The 15,826-nt window shown below is 41.8% G+C and overlaps 1 protein-coding gene across 1 annotated transcript; it reads left to right on the top strand.

Moving 5' to 3' along the window:
* The first annotated feature begins 6,028 nt into the window (after positions 1–6,028).
* emilin3a (elastin microfibril interfacer 3a) lies at positions 6,029–9,588 on the top strand. The gene is made up of 4 exons (XM_034589559.1): positions 6,029–6,281; positions 6,412–6,531; positions 6,659–7,242; positions 7,432–9,588. The coding sequence occupies exons 1-4, from the start codon at positions 6,130–6,132 to the stop codon at positions 9,366–9,368; spliced, it is 2,793 nt and encodes a 930-aa protein (XP_034445450.1). The 5' UTR covers positions 6,029–6,129; the 3' UTR covers positions 9,369–9,588.
* The last annotated feature ends 6,238 nt before the right edge of the window (positions 9,589–15,826 follow it).

The following is a 15,826-nucleotide window of genomic DNA, read 5'->3' as shown; positions in this document are numbered from 1 at the left end:
CTCAACATTCAAATAAAAAAATAAAGATATTGTAGGTTGCTTAAGGAACGAGGGGGTCATATTTGTAGAAGATTCAGGATGAGTGGAAGGGTGAAGGTGGAGGTAGCTACACCCCTCACACAGCTCACATTACAGTAACAACAGTATTACATTGAATGTCCTGATTGAACAGAGTCTCTCTTGGTTTATAGACCGACATGATACCATGTGGACGGAAGTGGAGCTCCCTGCTGATGTTGACGCCACACTGGGCGTCAACATCAGCAGGATATATTCCGGTACCCTCCCACAATCAATGGCTGACATGCTCTCATCAATCTTCCCATTCACCACTGTGGATCACTGCCTCATTTTTCTATAAACAGTGGTCACAGAAACATTGCAGTTTAACTCCGCTCCACCACTAAGTGCACATGGGATTATAAACCCAGTTGACGAGTTTGGATTTAATTGGCAGGGTGTGGGTCTGAGGAGAAGTTTCTGCAGATGTTTCTGAGGACACACAGGGACGGGGGCACTGGGCCTCCTCTTAAACTTTAACCATGGGCACATTTGGCCTGGTTAGGGCACTAAAAGATGAAAAGAGCCGCAGTAAATGAATAGTTTCCACAGAAGAAAAACTTCAAACAGCCTCAAATATTACAGTTTACATTTGAGGTTTATAATGAGCAGCTGCCTTTTGTATTAATGATAAACTCTGGATTTCTTTTCATCTGTTGTTTTTGTTTTTTTCAGAGTGAAGCAGAAAATACCGTTCGGTCTATTATTTTTATTACATATTATATTGCAACACTATGAGCAAATAATAACTTTATACATTTTTTCCAGTAGCTGTTAAGAAGAAACACTTTAGAAGAGAAAGGGTAATAATGATATTAATAAAAATCTTCTTAACAATTTTACAAAGCGCTTTACAAGGCGAGGCAAAAAGAACATTAAGACAAAAATCAATACAAATCTAATAAACAGGAATAAAATGGTATAATTAGAAACCGATGTCAAACATTTCTGAAAGTTTTCACAAAGAGAAAAAAATGTGGTGGCATTTAAAAGGTTTATGTCTAAATCAATTGTCAACACCAGGGGGCAGTCTTATTCTGTGCCCAGTGAGATATTGTGCTGTGTGTTGGTTTTAAGGAAGAAGTGATGAATTGTTTCATGTCAGATTTACAATGTTTTTACATTGAATTATCTACTAACATGCAGTCACTGTCAAATACAAAACGCAGAGATGATTGACACAATATACTGATGACACACAGCAGACTAAATATAACTGATGACAGGGTTGTAAGATCTGACACTATATTTTTTTAGATATTATTTAAAATCAATATTCAATTATAAAACAAGAATGGCACCTTTTCACTTTACAGCTTCGGTCAATATTATCCTTCAAATTCTATTTTTATTTATCCATTTATTTATTTATTGGCGATATACAGAGACGGCGACAGCTTAAAACCTAAATTCAATGAATGTAAAGCAGAGAATGTAAACAATATGCTGACTATGCAAATATAAAATGGGCAGAGGAAGAGTTTTGCTGGTGTTTTGGTTCAATAAGAAAATCATTCCTGCAATTCTTAAATCAATTTTCAGCACAGAAAAAGTTTGATAAAAAAAAAGTAAATTCTGCATCGAGGTGTTTCTATGAAAGGTTAAGAATAAAACATAAAAGAAAAACACATTCTACAATTTATCAAGAAAACCAGAAAGCAGGGGGGGGGATCATGCCAGGAAGAAATGGAAAGCTTCGAAAGCAAAAGTGTTTCTGTAGAGCGGTGTGTCGACATGAAGATGTGTGAGTGAGTGTGTGTGTGTGTGTCTGTGTGTGTCTGTGTGTGTGTGTGTGTGTGTGTGTGTGTGTGTGTGTGTGTGTGTGTGTGTGTGTGTGTGTGTCTGTGTCTGTGTCTGTGTGTGTGTATGTGTATGTGTGCGTGTTGGCTCTCACCAGATGTGCACTCACTGCCAAACACACTGCACTTCGTGGCTGACGTGTGAAGTGTGCCGAGCCATGTGGCCTCCAAATGAGGTTTGTTCAGACTAACGTTTGTCTCAATTAATGACTAAATTCTTCGGATGACGACGCCTCAGAATAAAATAACTGCTGCAAACTGTGTCCACTCAGAAATATGCTTATCTAGACTCGCAGCTGTTGCATAAAAAGGTAGAAACAAAAACAAAATGGTGAGCGAACCCTGCCCAGGAAACAAGGTCGAGGTTTGTGAAGTGTTGAGACCAATTAATGTTGTTTGTTCTTTTACATGGATGTGAACATACAGGAGCGGATATAGGCCACTTTAAAACAAACACTCCTGCAAATTAGACCCAACTTTAACCTAAGGATGCTTAACAGTTTCCTCTAAAACTCTAATTATACGATAAACAAAAGATGCATTTTATATATGTGGGGTTAGAGCCATTGATAAATTTACACAAAGCATTTCTTAAACTTTTAAAAAGGAGAATGCTTCCAGGCCCAACAGTCCCTTTAAATTCAATCAAGCCTCACCAAATTGCACACACTCATAAATATCAGTCCCCTGAATGTGCCTGATTTTTCAGGATCAATGGATTTTGTTCGCTGGGAAATTGGTGAAAATGTCAAAAAATACCCTGCAATTAAAGTAAGTGAAAGAAAATCCTGGATCTGCCCCAAAAGTTAATGTTTCTTTCTTGACCCAGACCACATCCTTCAACCACGTTTTGTGGTAATATTGCTAACATTGCAACAAACATAACAACCTACAAACGGACAGAGGTGACAATAACATAACATCCTTGGCGGAGACAATATGGCAGTAGAGCACATACCTCTGCCAAGGCCCAACAGTCCCCTGAAACTCAACCAAGCACACACTTAAAGCTACTGGTCCCCTTAATATCCCCTAAATATTTTTTCATCTAGATCCATGATATATTCCCTGGTATATTGGTGAAAATGTTAAAAAACTCTCGCAATGTTAAAGAAAGTGAAAAGAACCATTCCTGCATCTGCCCCTTTGTCCGGATCTGCACCAAAATGTATTTGGCTCTTTCTTGGCCCATGTAGTTTGTGTAAAGTTTGTAATCCTGCTGACAAACAAACAAACATATGGACAGGAGCAAAGAAACAACCTTCTTATCGGAGGTAGTAACAAAGTGAAGCAGTTAACAGGCTCAGAATTGGTGGAGTTGACTTCAGTACAGGAAGAAAAAACATCTCAAACTTTCATACTTTGTGGCTCATGCTCCAACTCATCTGCTATCCCCATTGCAAGTTAAAACCAAACAAACATGATATGAGCCAGTGCTGTTGTGAAAACACTGCCAGAGCTACACAGCAGTTAGGCCCCGACTCTGTGGAAAACTCAAAACACACATAAAGGGATTTACAGGCCGGCTCAGAATTTGGACCACTGGTGTTAAAACTAAATAGACACAAAGAAGCAGAGAAGGAGATAAACGGAAATGTATCTCTCCATGTGTCGCACAGACTTTCATGGACTCCTGCAGGCTTGTGATGTTCTCCACTTGTTTTCATGAGCATGCAGGAAACCTTAGGCCTCACCCTGGTCATAATTCAGCGATGTCGAGAAGTCCACCAACAGCTTAAGTCTGACGCAAGCGTTATGACGGGCAGGTGAGTGGAAGCTAAAACAGCTGTAACTGTGTGATGCCATTCAAGGGAAACTCTGGGTGGAGCTGCGGCCGGGCGGCGGAATAAAGCTGCGTTTGTTTCACAGGAGCAGAAAGTACGCGCCTGGACGCTCGGACGCTCTGCAGCATGTTTCACGTGATACAATGAGAGCTTGTTTACCAATCCTATGGGTAAAAAGAGCTCACAGAGAATATGTTACACACACACACGTACATACACACACACCGTTTGTGTATCTGCAGTGAACAGGGTGTTTCCAGGTAAAAGAGGTGGGACCTGGTACAAACAGGATACAGGAAATGGGCCCTGCTTCTTAAAAGGGTCAATCAAAAGATCCCTGAAACATAATGGACGCAGTGTTTCTCCTGTTCAAAATGAGGTCACATTACAATGGCAGTAGCAAAGCATGTTTCAAGAATGTCTTGCATTAATGGTGGTCCATACAAACGGTATGATCAGCGGCAGGAGGAGGACTCAGATCCAACACTACAAGTACAAATACTTAGAATACACAGCATTATCAGCAAAATGTACTGAAAGTTAAAGACAAAGAGGTCAGGGCCCCTCCGCAGGGGGACAAGATAAAGCTTTAACATTTTAAATACTGGATAATTGGAAACTTTGGGCCTAAAACAATTATCTAAATAAAACCATCAGGGAAGTTAAAAGAGCTAATTTATTTTTGGTGGAACAGATAAGAACTTATAAAACATCTGAAATGTCACAAGGGCCCAAACCGCGCAGCTGCTCTTTTGGTCACGGGTAAAAATGGAACAGCTTTTCTTTTTCTTTTCTTTTATACCATGTAAAATATTTACATTAATTCTAATGCTGCCCTGAATTTTCCAGCACAATATAATAGAGGGACAGACTGGGAAGACAAATTATAGGCAATCATCAGAAAAAGCTGTTAAAAAATTCACCTCAGTACCGTTTTTGATTTGATTCGTCCTCTAAAAGCTGATTCTGTAAATTCAATATTTAACTTTGAAAATGTGAGAGCTGCACTTTGCTGGAAAACTGTTAAGGTACATTTATTAAAATGAATACAAGCAGCTCAAAAAGTGGTTCTTTCTAATTGGCCCTTTTACACGGAAGGGGTCCTTACACAGCGTGGAGCTGCCAGGCCTCTTTCTACACTCCGTACAAAGAGCTGTGTTGTGAGTGAATGTGTGGGCCTGTGGGGCTCGGCACTCAGGGGCCAGGGTGTGTTCTGTGACAGCCTTCAACACAGCGGATTTGTTTGTATTTGTTCCTGCTGCTGGAGGTTTGCTGTTAGGTCGGGGGGGTTTAAATGTGCATGTGTGAAGTAAAAAGAGCCAGAGATGTTTCACAGATTTCACTGAGACTGCAAAGCCTCAGATTTCACGTTATATATTTTGCTAGTTTAGCAAAAGTTAGTTTTGTAATGGATCCAGCTACTCTGCAGTCGCCTACATGAGGTGGTGGTATAGTAGTCAAATAAGTCAAACTTCACCAGCTGTAACATTATTGATGCTTACACATGAACACATCATAATTATAATGCAATTATATAATCTATAATATTCTGAAATAGGTCATATATCACTCTTGGTTTGTTAGTTACAGTAAATTGTATTTCTACACTGTGGTATTACCGTTTTCACTTAAAAGATTTTTATGTAAAAGATCTTACTCGAATAAATAATCAGGCTAATGCACCTGAGTCATAGTAATAATAGCTCTGTTCTATTCAAGTGTCACATTAAACCCAGTGTGACAGTGAACCAGTATGAATGTTGGGACCTGGAACCAAAGCAAAAGGAATTCAGCCATCAGTTGTTTTATCATTTACACCAGCTTTTGTGTCAACTGTGTCAAAATGACTGACACACTTAACGTCTTCACAGTCTAAAGAACAAATGCATAATTGTCAGATAAATCCACTTGTCACCTCGTGTTGTGATTCATTTCCACTATTACACTAAAATGTTAAAACAACAAACTAACTTATGGCTATTTCGGGACAAGGCCTGGTGTTGTGCACTATTTCCTCTCTGGTTTGCTGTGATGTCACCATGGGAAAATAACTCATGGGTCACCAGCCGTGGTTCCGTATTTTCAGTAAAGTTGAGAACCACAGCAATAACTAGTAATATCTTCTTACTGTGAAGGTGGAGGCTCTCTTCTCTGATGTCAACACGGTGTTACTTTGAGGAGGTTAAGTGGGAGGAGATATGCAGATGATGCCAGTGGGACCCTATTAGTGGCGTCTGCAGCCCGACAAACTCACAGAGGTCTGTTGTCAGTCCAACAGACTCCACCACACCCACAGCCAGCATCAGGGTCAATGTTCACAGGGTAGCATTCTGCTTTCTGACACAGCCGACAAAGGTTGTACTGCAGAGACTGACTACTGGGATTACTTTGGAGGAACACTTTTTTGAATTCCCTGAAATAACCTCTACCTCCGCTGGAAGATTCATTTCTGCTAAACTTTCTATTTTACACGCGGAGATTCAAGGATGCATTTTGTGATGGCTGCGAGTCCTTTAATTTTCCTTACTCTATTTCTGTCAGTGGTCGAAACCAAGTTCTACAGACCACTACAGTATAACCAGTATAAAGCCGGGCACAGTCAACACCATGACCAAGGGAAACCCACCAGCAGACACAAGTAAGTTCTGTCTCTGTCTCGCTCCTTGTGTTGTGCTCTGAGGGATCATGTCGACATAATTCAAGATTTTAACTTACATTATAGCATTTTAAAAATGTATTTCTGTCATCTTTTGTCTCCTCTCTTTCAGGAACCACTGTGCTTATGTCACTGAGAAGACAGTTTCCTTCACTGTGCAGGATGGGGCAGCCCCTTATGTAAAAGCCGAATACAACAAGTGTACCAGGGGTCAGAAATGTCCAACTCTGATGTGAGTAAACCACAAATTGCATTATATTGTGCTTAAAGCAGAAATTGATCTTTCTTATTCTCAAAGTGGAATTCATATCTTAGAGTTAAGTGTATGTTCCTGACTTATAATTGGTTGTTCTACTCAGGTATCGTCTGCTCTACAAACCATTGTTCAAGGTGGCGCATAAAACCGTCACAGAGCTGGAATGGAGATGTTGTCCAGGATACTCTGGCTATGGCTGCATGGAGGGTCCTCCAGTTTACCAACACCCTATGAAAATGATGCCACCATTCAAGGGCCCGCCAATGAAAGGCCCACAGTTCAAGGGCCCACAGTTTAAGGGCCCAGTGTACAAAGGCCCCATGTTCAAGGGTCCCATGTTTAAAGGCCCCCCTATTAACGCTGCTGTGAAAGCCAACCCATGGAATCAAGCCAAAGGACCGCCCAGCGGCAGTTTCAACTACCAAATGCGTCACTTTGAGCCTCAGAGTTCCTCCTTCTATCCAGAAACCTCCTTTGAGCCCTATTCACCTGAGCCAGAGCCAGAGCCACAGCCAATGCCAGACCACCAGGAGCCACATAACACAGAGCATGACCAAGAACATGAGCATGAACGTGAACATGAACATGAACACGAACACGAGCCAAGCCACAGACCTGAAGAACATATACTAGAGGAAATCCCTCCTCCTTCCTCTGGAGGTGAACATCCTGAGGGCGAGACCACAGGTGTGTACTAATCCCACTACATCCTAATTCTCTATAATTTGTCTATTTAGTGGATAAGTGACAAAACTCAACTCATATTGGGCTTTAGAGACTGATTCATCATTTTCTTTTGAACCAGATTCAAACTGTAATCACACCAAAGCAGAGTGCGTTTGTTCCAATTATAACAGCTTTTCTTTCTCCATTTAGGCCAGGCTCTGGACACTGAGACAGACGAGCGCATATATCGAATGGAGGAAGATGTGCGGCGTCTAAACATGGGTTTGGAGACCTTGAGGGGGACTGTGAATGGCCTAGAAGACAGTCTACGAGCCTCTCTGAGAGAGGACGCCAACAGGATGCTGTCAGCTCTGTTCTCTGCTGCCCCAGGTTCTGTTCCCGCTCCGGCTGTAGCCTCTAATCCATCCACCGTCGGGTTTGCGGAGATTCCCGGGGGGGATGCTGGTACAGAGGGTCTTGATGGAAGACAAGTGTTCACAGGTCTTACAGAACTGAATGGAAGAGTAGAGGAGCTCAGGGCAGAGATGCAAGCCAAGACGGTAGAGCTGCTGGAACTCAAAGCAACAGTGATGGGACATGATGGACAGCTGAACAAGGTGCCAGACAGAGCGGGAGTGGTATCGAACTCCACTGACAATTTCCCCCCGGGAGCAATGGGAAAGATGATGGATGCCAAGCTGAATGCATCCAGGACAGAAATTCTCAGTGGGTTTGAGAAGCGTGTGGAGGGTGCAGAGGGCCGATGTGAGGAGAAAGCTGGGGATGTGCGTCGTCAGTGCCAGAGGGAGCAAGGTGAAAGGCAGGAGCAGATGGAAGATGCTCTGCATGAAAGTGCGACAGACTTTAGAACAGAGCTGAGAAATCTCCAGGCACAGATCCATGGTTTCAAGACTTCAGAAAGCTGCTGTGGCAGATTGAGTGGATTGGTTGAACGGTTGCAGCTGCTGGAAACATCCGTGGCAGGCCTCAACCAGTCCCAGGGGCACCTGAGAGTGGAGCTTGGTGGACACAAAGACCACATAGAGGGAATGCTGGAGGGGCGTCTGGCGTATGTTGAGGCCAAGCTCAACCTGACTGGGCAGATTCAAAGTGATGAGACTGGAAGGAGTGTCCCACTCAGAGCTGAGACTGGGCAGGGCCTGGAGACCAGAGTGGAGGGTAAGCTGAGGGCTCTGGAGGGACGTTTACTGATGGCTTTGGAGGAGCTTAGTAACGCCACTGCCCCTGCGCTGCTGGAGGGTCATGCTGTTCCCGCTCTGGAGACAGAACTGGATTCCATCCGAGAAAGAATAGAGGTGGATGTGGACCGAGTGCAGAAACACCTGAGCAACCTTGAGATTCGATGCTCGTCTTCCTGTTCCTCACCTCAACGCCCATCTGCCATTCAGGGAGACTCTGCTGTGCCAAGTGCAGAGGAGGAGAGTGTCAAGGATGTGTTAGACGTGCAAGAGGACCGGTTGAATACCTTCAATGTCACACTGCAGAACATCCTGAGGCGTCTGAGCCTTAGGGAACAACAGGAACAAGCTGAAGTAGACACTCCTATCCAGGGAGAGCTCACAATCCTCAAGTTTAATGTTCGCTCAGTCAACCGCACTCTGAGAGTCATCCAGAGCTCCCTGGGAACAGTTGTCCACCAGGTGGGTCAAGCCAACAGCTCCTGGCATGAGAGAGAGGCTCGTCTCGCCCAGCAGATAAAGGGTGTGGTCCATCTGGTTGGACATCAGGCTTCCATGCTCGGGGCAGGTGAGCGCCGACTGACCCGTCTTAAGGGTGAGCTGCACGAGATGAAGAGGCGGCTAGCAGACGAGTTGCAGGGCTGCCGGAGCACAGCTATGGGGGTCCAGAAAGAGGTGACAGTGGTTGAGGGGCGTGTTGCCAGTGTGGAAGACCAGTGCAAAGGCCTAAATTATATGGCAGAGGACCTGGAGAGAATCAGGGAGGAGCTGGAGAAACAATCAAATGGACTTCTCCTGCAGGTAAATGGGACTCTCTCCAGCCACGCTCAGCAGCTGACTGAGCTGAGAGGTGAACTCAGAAACTTCACCGAAAAGGCAGCGCCAACACCACCGAGTACAGAGCTGGAGTCAGAGCCAAGGCGAGGGGACACCTTCACTTTGAATTAGTTCAATTTATACGGACAATGGGTTTTGAAATGGGTCAAATATTCTGCAGGTGTAGTGGCAGTCCACTAAAAACCCCATGTTACCATCTGAAATCTGTAAAATACAAAAGGTTTTGAACCTGCACTGAAATGGCAGCTAATTCCACCTGCACTCATAACACAGAAACCTGACTTTGTAACTTTGAGGTGCCAAGATGAACAGTTTGTTTTAATGGACAGTTATTTAGAGCCTGAAGTATTGAGGAGAACATCAGCAGACTGCACCTTACTGTACCGTCTCTGTAAAGATTATGAAATTAACAGTTGTTTGACAATGTTTACATGTTTAAGTTTTTTTGTATTGAATTTTCTTATGTCTAGTCTAGAAGTACCCAAGATATTATGTTTTTATATGATTTCCCTTTTTAGTTTTTTAGCATTACCTTCTCTTCTAATTGTATTCCTGCATAAAATGTTTCCACTTCATGTTAAAACTGTTTTCTTTCAAGGTTTTTCATCACAGACGATCCAATAAAATTCTTTCTTTACAACTCGTGTTTTCTTGCTTCAGAAATATATCACACAAAAGCTGAGAAGTATGAAAACTATGTAGATTAAAGACTCCTCTGGAAAACAACCCTGAATTTTCTGAAACCTGCCATATATCACTTTGAAGGTGAGAAGTGTTGTTTGCTGGGACACAAGGGAAACCTGACACAACTGAAAATGGTTCCAAAAAGTTTATTTATGGGTACAGACCCCACCTGCCACAGGGAAACTACAAATTGGCATTATTGCCAAGGTGATACTGAAAACCAAGGAGCAATTCAATTCAATACAGCAGCCAACATCCATCTCATTATGTGTCTCTCGGCTACAAATCAACCAGCCCAGCTTTCTGAACACTGTTCTTATTAGACACTAGATTAGGGCCATGGGTCATCTTCCTAATAACGCTCCCCTGTTAGTTCCTCTTCCCCTATCGGACAAACACCCATTCAAATTACACCTATGTGGGAGATGAGCGCAGTGTGGTGTGAAAACATTTTAGCCGGAGACATGTGGTGAAGAATAACTAGGAAGATGCCACAGGATGAGGGGGGCAGACAGAATAGATAGACAGCAAAATTACTGTTGGCCGTGCTGAGTGACCCAAACCTCGATAATGATGCAGTTTCATGCACAGACATGCGCCAGCAGAAGTGGAAAGAGGAGAAAGATATTTCACCGCTTTCCTGAGACAACTTTTCAGACAAAACCTACAAACCTTTTTGAAAAGATAAACATATGTATCATGAAAGAGAATTAACAGGACAAGGGAACTGTCAAATGCACAAAATAGTGTGTCATCCTCTCACACAGTATTTCAGGGCTCCATGACATTTCTGTAATTGTTGGGATTTTTGTAATTCCTTTTCTGTATTCCACACATGCCTCCTTTAAGTTCACACCTCACACAGACCCAGACAACAACACATTCATCTTACTTGGATCCAAGTAGACACTTGGACGTAAAGGGCAATCGGGGGCTCTGGTGAATTCATCTCCTCTGACTCAGAGTCTCTTCGCTGCTCACTCACAGATCTGAATCTGAGTTATGCTCACAGCACGCTTCACATGCTGTCACTGGCCGAGGCATGCGCCCAAATCGCAGAAGGCGAAGCTGGCACAGAGACAAAGGGACAGAGGATATTTGAGTAAACAGAGGGCTGCTGTGGTCATCTGAATCATCCTATACAATGTCCTCTGCAGAAGCTTAAGATGAAAGGAGGGTTTTTGTTCTCATTATAGTGATGGTCAGAGAACGGACAGTGTTGATTATCGTTAGGTCATCGAAGAGGAAGACCCTGGAGCAGGTCACCTTGAATCAAGGACCCGGAGCTTCTTAGTAATAAGCTTTAGTATTTGAAATATTCTCAAGAAGCAGCAGCATCTAAAGCTGTACTGGAACTTGTATCCTCTACACTGAACCCTATACAATGTTTTTAATGATGAATAAAATATGACATATGCCAGGATGCTATAATCCCCCATTTCCCAGCTTTTGCTTTATAAAGAAGAAACACTGAGTCTGCGTCTAAACACTTTGTTATGTCGAGCCTGGGACACTTGGACAGAATTTGGATTCCTGTCAAAGTTAAGTGCCTTAAGTGCGACGGGGCTCAGTCTGCAAAGTGGATGTAAATTACTAAGACAAACAAGGTAAGCAAGAAGGAAATGGAGGCTTATGGAGCGAAGATCATCCCTACACAGATTTTATGATCACAAAGTTTTCAAAGGTCTGATGTTGACGCAGCAAATAAATTAAAAAGAAATCAACTCCCAGCCTCAGCTCCTAATCTAGTACACAGACTTGAGAGAGGTATTGATCTTCTTATGTAAAATTCAACTGGGTATTTCCTAAAATGTCAAACTGTTTAATAACCGTATTATTTCACTTTGTTATTGTGAAAACTGTGTCAGGTTCCAGAACAACACATCTGGGAACATCTGACGGGCATTCTTCTGTTTTTTTCTTTTCAATAATTAATGATTGTCATCTAAAATAATCACTGGTTTTAAATGATAATTAAAATGTCCATTAGCTGCAACCCAGTCTGCAGCCATACTGGCCGAAAAGGCACAACACATTTTTTTGTAACTGATACCATCATCAGTCCAAATATGTAGTTTATAACAGGTCAGCAGGGACACATTGAAAAAGGGAATCTGATATACTGGCTCTGTCAGGGCAGTAAGGTGCTTTGTGTCGGCCCGGCTCATGATTAGTTCTGCTGCTTCCTCAGGTGACTGAAAAACACAATTAACAGACCAATGTGTGTGCAGCCAATCAATTCTCACAGGGTCTCAGTTAAATCAAATGGACCCCTCGGTTCCATCCTTCTTAGAACCTCGTGAAACTCAATCACTCTCCCACGAAAGAAGAAAGATGTTTTCACAGCTGGAGGACGAACTGAGCGTCTGCTGATGTGTTTTCAAATCATTTGTGTTTTTATTACTGTTGACAACAAGTAATGTCTATAATATTTTAGGTTGACAAAGCAAATGTATTATTTTGTGTTTTTTTAATTGTGTTTGAACTTGTTATCATTTACAAATAGATTTAAAGAAGGAGAAACCAAAGGCAGATGCTCTTCATTGTGTCTGATTGTGCAACTGTTCTAATTAGATGTACATGATGATAAGAACATTTTGTTGAGCTGGTTTAATGGACATCTGCACATCGTGGCTGTGACTCAGGAGGTAGAGAGGGTGGTCCACTAACCAGAAGGTCGGTGGTTAGATCCCAAGATTTTCTCCAGTCCATGTTTTTTTTTTATTCACTTTTTCCCCTTTTCTTAGGCCAACTACAAAATGATTGATTCCTAAAATTATAATTATTATTATAATAATCCCTGACAATCAACTTAAACCACAGCTTATACTAATGACATGGTTAATAAAGCAATGAGATGTGACCTGAATATAAATGGTAAAATCTTTCATTTTTCATAACTTTAAAGAAAGGAAAATGTTCCTCTGTGAATTAACTATTATTTGATTTAATCTCCAACTTTCTTTTTGTGACATGACAACTGTTGTATCTAAAAGAAGAGATATATATATAATGAAGTCAACTACAGCTGCTTGATTAATAATAGACGATTCATTCCGACTGATGTCAAAACATTTTTCATTATTAAATTGACTGTATTTTATTTTTATTTCACAACACCTCAATTTCTCTTGTTCTCCATAGTCTTTGGGCAGAATGTAGGATTCAGTTATTACAGTGACAGTTGCTACATAGAAAAATAAAACGAGAAAAACACGTGCATCTCAAAAGACGTTCGTTATTCTACATTCACAGTCAAATTATTCATCAGCAAGAGGCAGACTAAAAAATGTCCAGCAGCGCCAATTAGTCATATTGCAGTAGCTCATCAGATTAATTCTACAGCCTCAAGATTTGTAATCCAGCCTCAAAAAGTTGAGGGATGAACTCTGCCCTCAGTGTACAGATGCTGCTAAGCTAACAGGGCCGGGTGATCATTTCAGCTCACTGTCACTCAACAATATAAACATAACTTGTATAATAATATGTATCACGTTCACGAGAACATGACGTCAGAGCGACTTTGACCTTTTGACCAACAAAATCTAATCACGTAGATTTGTACCAAATTTGCAGAAATTCCCTCAAGGCTTTCTTGAGATGTCGTGTTGACAAGAATGCGATGAACAGACAGATGGACGACTTGAAAACATAATGCCTCCTGCCACTGGCTGTTACCGACAAGGATACATAGAAATATATTGATTTGAATAAGATGATAAGGTTAGAAAAACTATTTAAAGATAAACAAATATGATATCATTACTTATTTAAAGTATGTGCAACATGTTCCTAAACATCACAGCTCAAACAAGTGAATATGACCTATGCTAAAAGTCGCTCCAATGTTTCTCAAAGGTTAAACATTATTTTCTCACAGGCCATTTCTGTATAAAGGTTTTTCTTGGAAACACAGGGCGGTGGAAGGTGTATTATCAGTCTTCCACATCTTAGAAATACATTTATTTCTAGCATTCAAATAAATTGTGTTTTTCTGCCTTGAGGCAACACAGACGAGTCCCTTAGGAGGATTAATCCAGGTAAGTAAAGTATATCAACCTCCATATATTTGTATTTCTATTAAATCTCCCATAATGGCATCGTTTTCCTCCCTGTCGCTGGGACACAATTGTGAAATACTGTTCATTCATCTTGTGTGGTCGCTTTGGAAAGTTGGTTCTATAAATTATATTGAACGGTTACAGCTTCTGATACATAACACACAGAATTATGTTTGTCGACATGGAGGATGTAAACCCAAAACTCACCGTCTCTTCACTTCTTGTCTCCAAATACCGAGATACGTTAATTTACATCAGCCGGTGTAAAGTGGGTTTTATCAGAGCTTTTCAATTCAGCTGTCTGCTGAGGCTGTAAACAATGCAATGAGAGATGTAAGAGCTGAGCTGAGACGCAATTAATTCTGCAAACAATCCCTTTCACATTTCAGACTGTCATTTAAAACAAAGTACTGGACATCAACTGAAACATCAACTGATAATGGGACTTGGAAACGTCAGATGATCACCAATTATTCAGTTTATCCAGAAGAATGAATATGAATGTGTTAACACGATGACACTCGCTCCAGCAGTTGTTGATGTGCACTCGTAGATTTATCTGTATAACTGTTTGTGTGAGGTTCTTTGATGGTGTTGTATGTAAATTAATGTTTTTGTATTTGGTGCGTTTCTGCAGATGGAAATGAGCTGATAGCTGAAATCTGGCATAAATCATCTCTTCTCCTTTTGAGATGAATGTTTTTTGTGCATTGTCTTTGTTAAATAAAAAATGAATGAAGAGAAATTGTATTAAAAGCTGGAAATGTCAACCTCATGATGGCTCTTCAAGAAAAGTCAGGGGGTCATCAAAGCCTTTAAGATACGAGGAGCAATCAAAATTGTATTTGTAGAGCCCATATTCACAAATCACAATATGCCTCATTGGGCTTAGCAAGATGCGACATCCTCTGTTCTTCACCCTCAACAAGAGTTAGGAAAAACTACCACAAAATACTTTTAACAGAAATCACAGAGAGAGTCGCATGTGTGGGAGAAATGGAGGTGTATCAATTCTTTTAAGTATTTATACAAACGAAAAAGTAAACCACGATCAGTTGCCACCATGATTCACAATCTCGATGTGTCCGCAGCAGCAATAACAGTAGCAAGCAATTCAATAGTTTTTGTGATATTTCACAGAGTAGTTGAAAAACTTAACTCGCTGGTTTTGATTTCTCAAAAGTCAACAGATTCACTAAAGTCAGTCTTCATCCTCTGGACACCACCAAGGTCTCTGCAAAATTTAATAGCAATCGAGCCCAGAGTTGTTGAGATACTTCATCCAGGACAAAAATAGCGGACCAGCTGACCCACATCGTCATGATCCCTAGGAGCCATGAAACCAACCAAATTAACCGATCTATTGACATGCACGTCTTAGTGTTGTGATGGAAAGTGACTTCTCTCATGTTCCAGCGATCTCTCGTAATTTCCTCCCGTTCTGATCATTCCCTGACGACTGTCATCTCTAATAAGTCACTGCAGGGACTTGGTAGCACAGAGGTTCGCGGCCTGTGACACTAAGTTCATCTCAACGTGTCACAGCGAGAGGCCCGAGAAGGACGAGGGCTCTGTGCCGAGGTATTAATAAGACAGCGCTGCTCTTTACAGCTTTCTGACAGCCCCGCAGCCTTGGCTCAGCTCGGCAAGTGAGCCCACGCTCCCTTAAGCAGCTTTCAATGACTGTCAGTCAGCGAGCGGCGCCGCTACGAGCAAACTGCATGGGTGGGTATGATAAAGAGGGATGACACAGCGCTTCAGGTGCCGTTCAAATACTCACTACAAGGATTGGGTTTACTGTGTGAACGAGGGAGACACTTTGTT

The sequence above is a fragment of the Hippoglossus hippoglossus genome, chromosome 7, assembly GCF_009819705.1.
Source record: "Hippoglossus hippoglossus isolate fHipHip1 chromosome 7, fHipHip1.pri, whole genome shotgun sequence".
In the NCBI taxonomy this organism is placed as follows: Eukaryota; Metazoa; Chordata; class Actinopteri; order Pleuronectiformes; family Pleuronectidae; genus Hippoglossus; species Hippoglossus hippoglossus.
The sequence above is the reverse complement of the archived record's forward strand: the minus strand, read 5'-3'. Positions and strand labels throughout refer to the sequence as shown.

Excerpts from the sequence above, each read along its gene's own strand:
- emilin3a (XM_034589559.1), top strand. The coding sequence starts at position 6,130 with ATGCATTTTGTGATGGCTGCGAGTCCTTTAATTTTCCTTACTCTATTT. Across the intron at positions 6,282-6,411 it reads AAACCCACCAGCAGACACAA|GAACCACTGTGCTTATGTCA; the intron begins GTAAGTTCTGTC and ends CCTCTCTTTCAG. Across the intron at positions 7,243-7,431 it reads TCCTGAGGGCGAGACCACAG|GCCAGGCTCTGGACACTGAG; the intron begins GTGTGTACTAAT and ends TTCTCCATTTAG.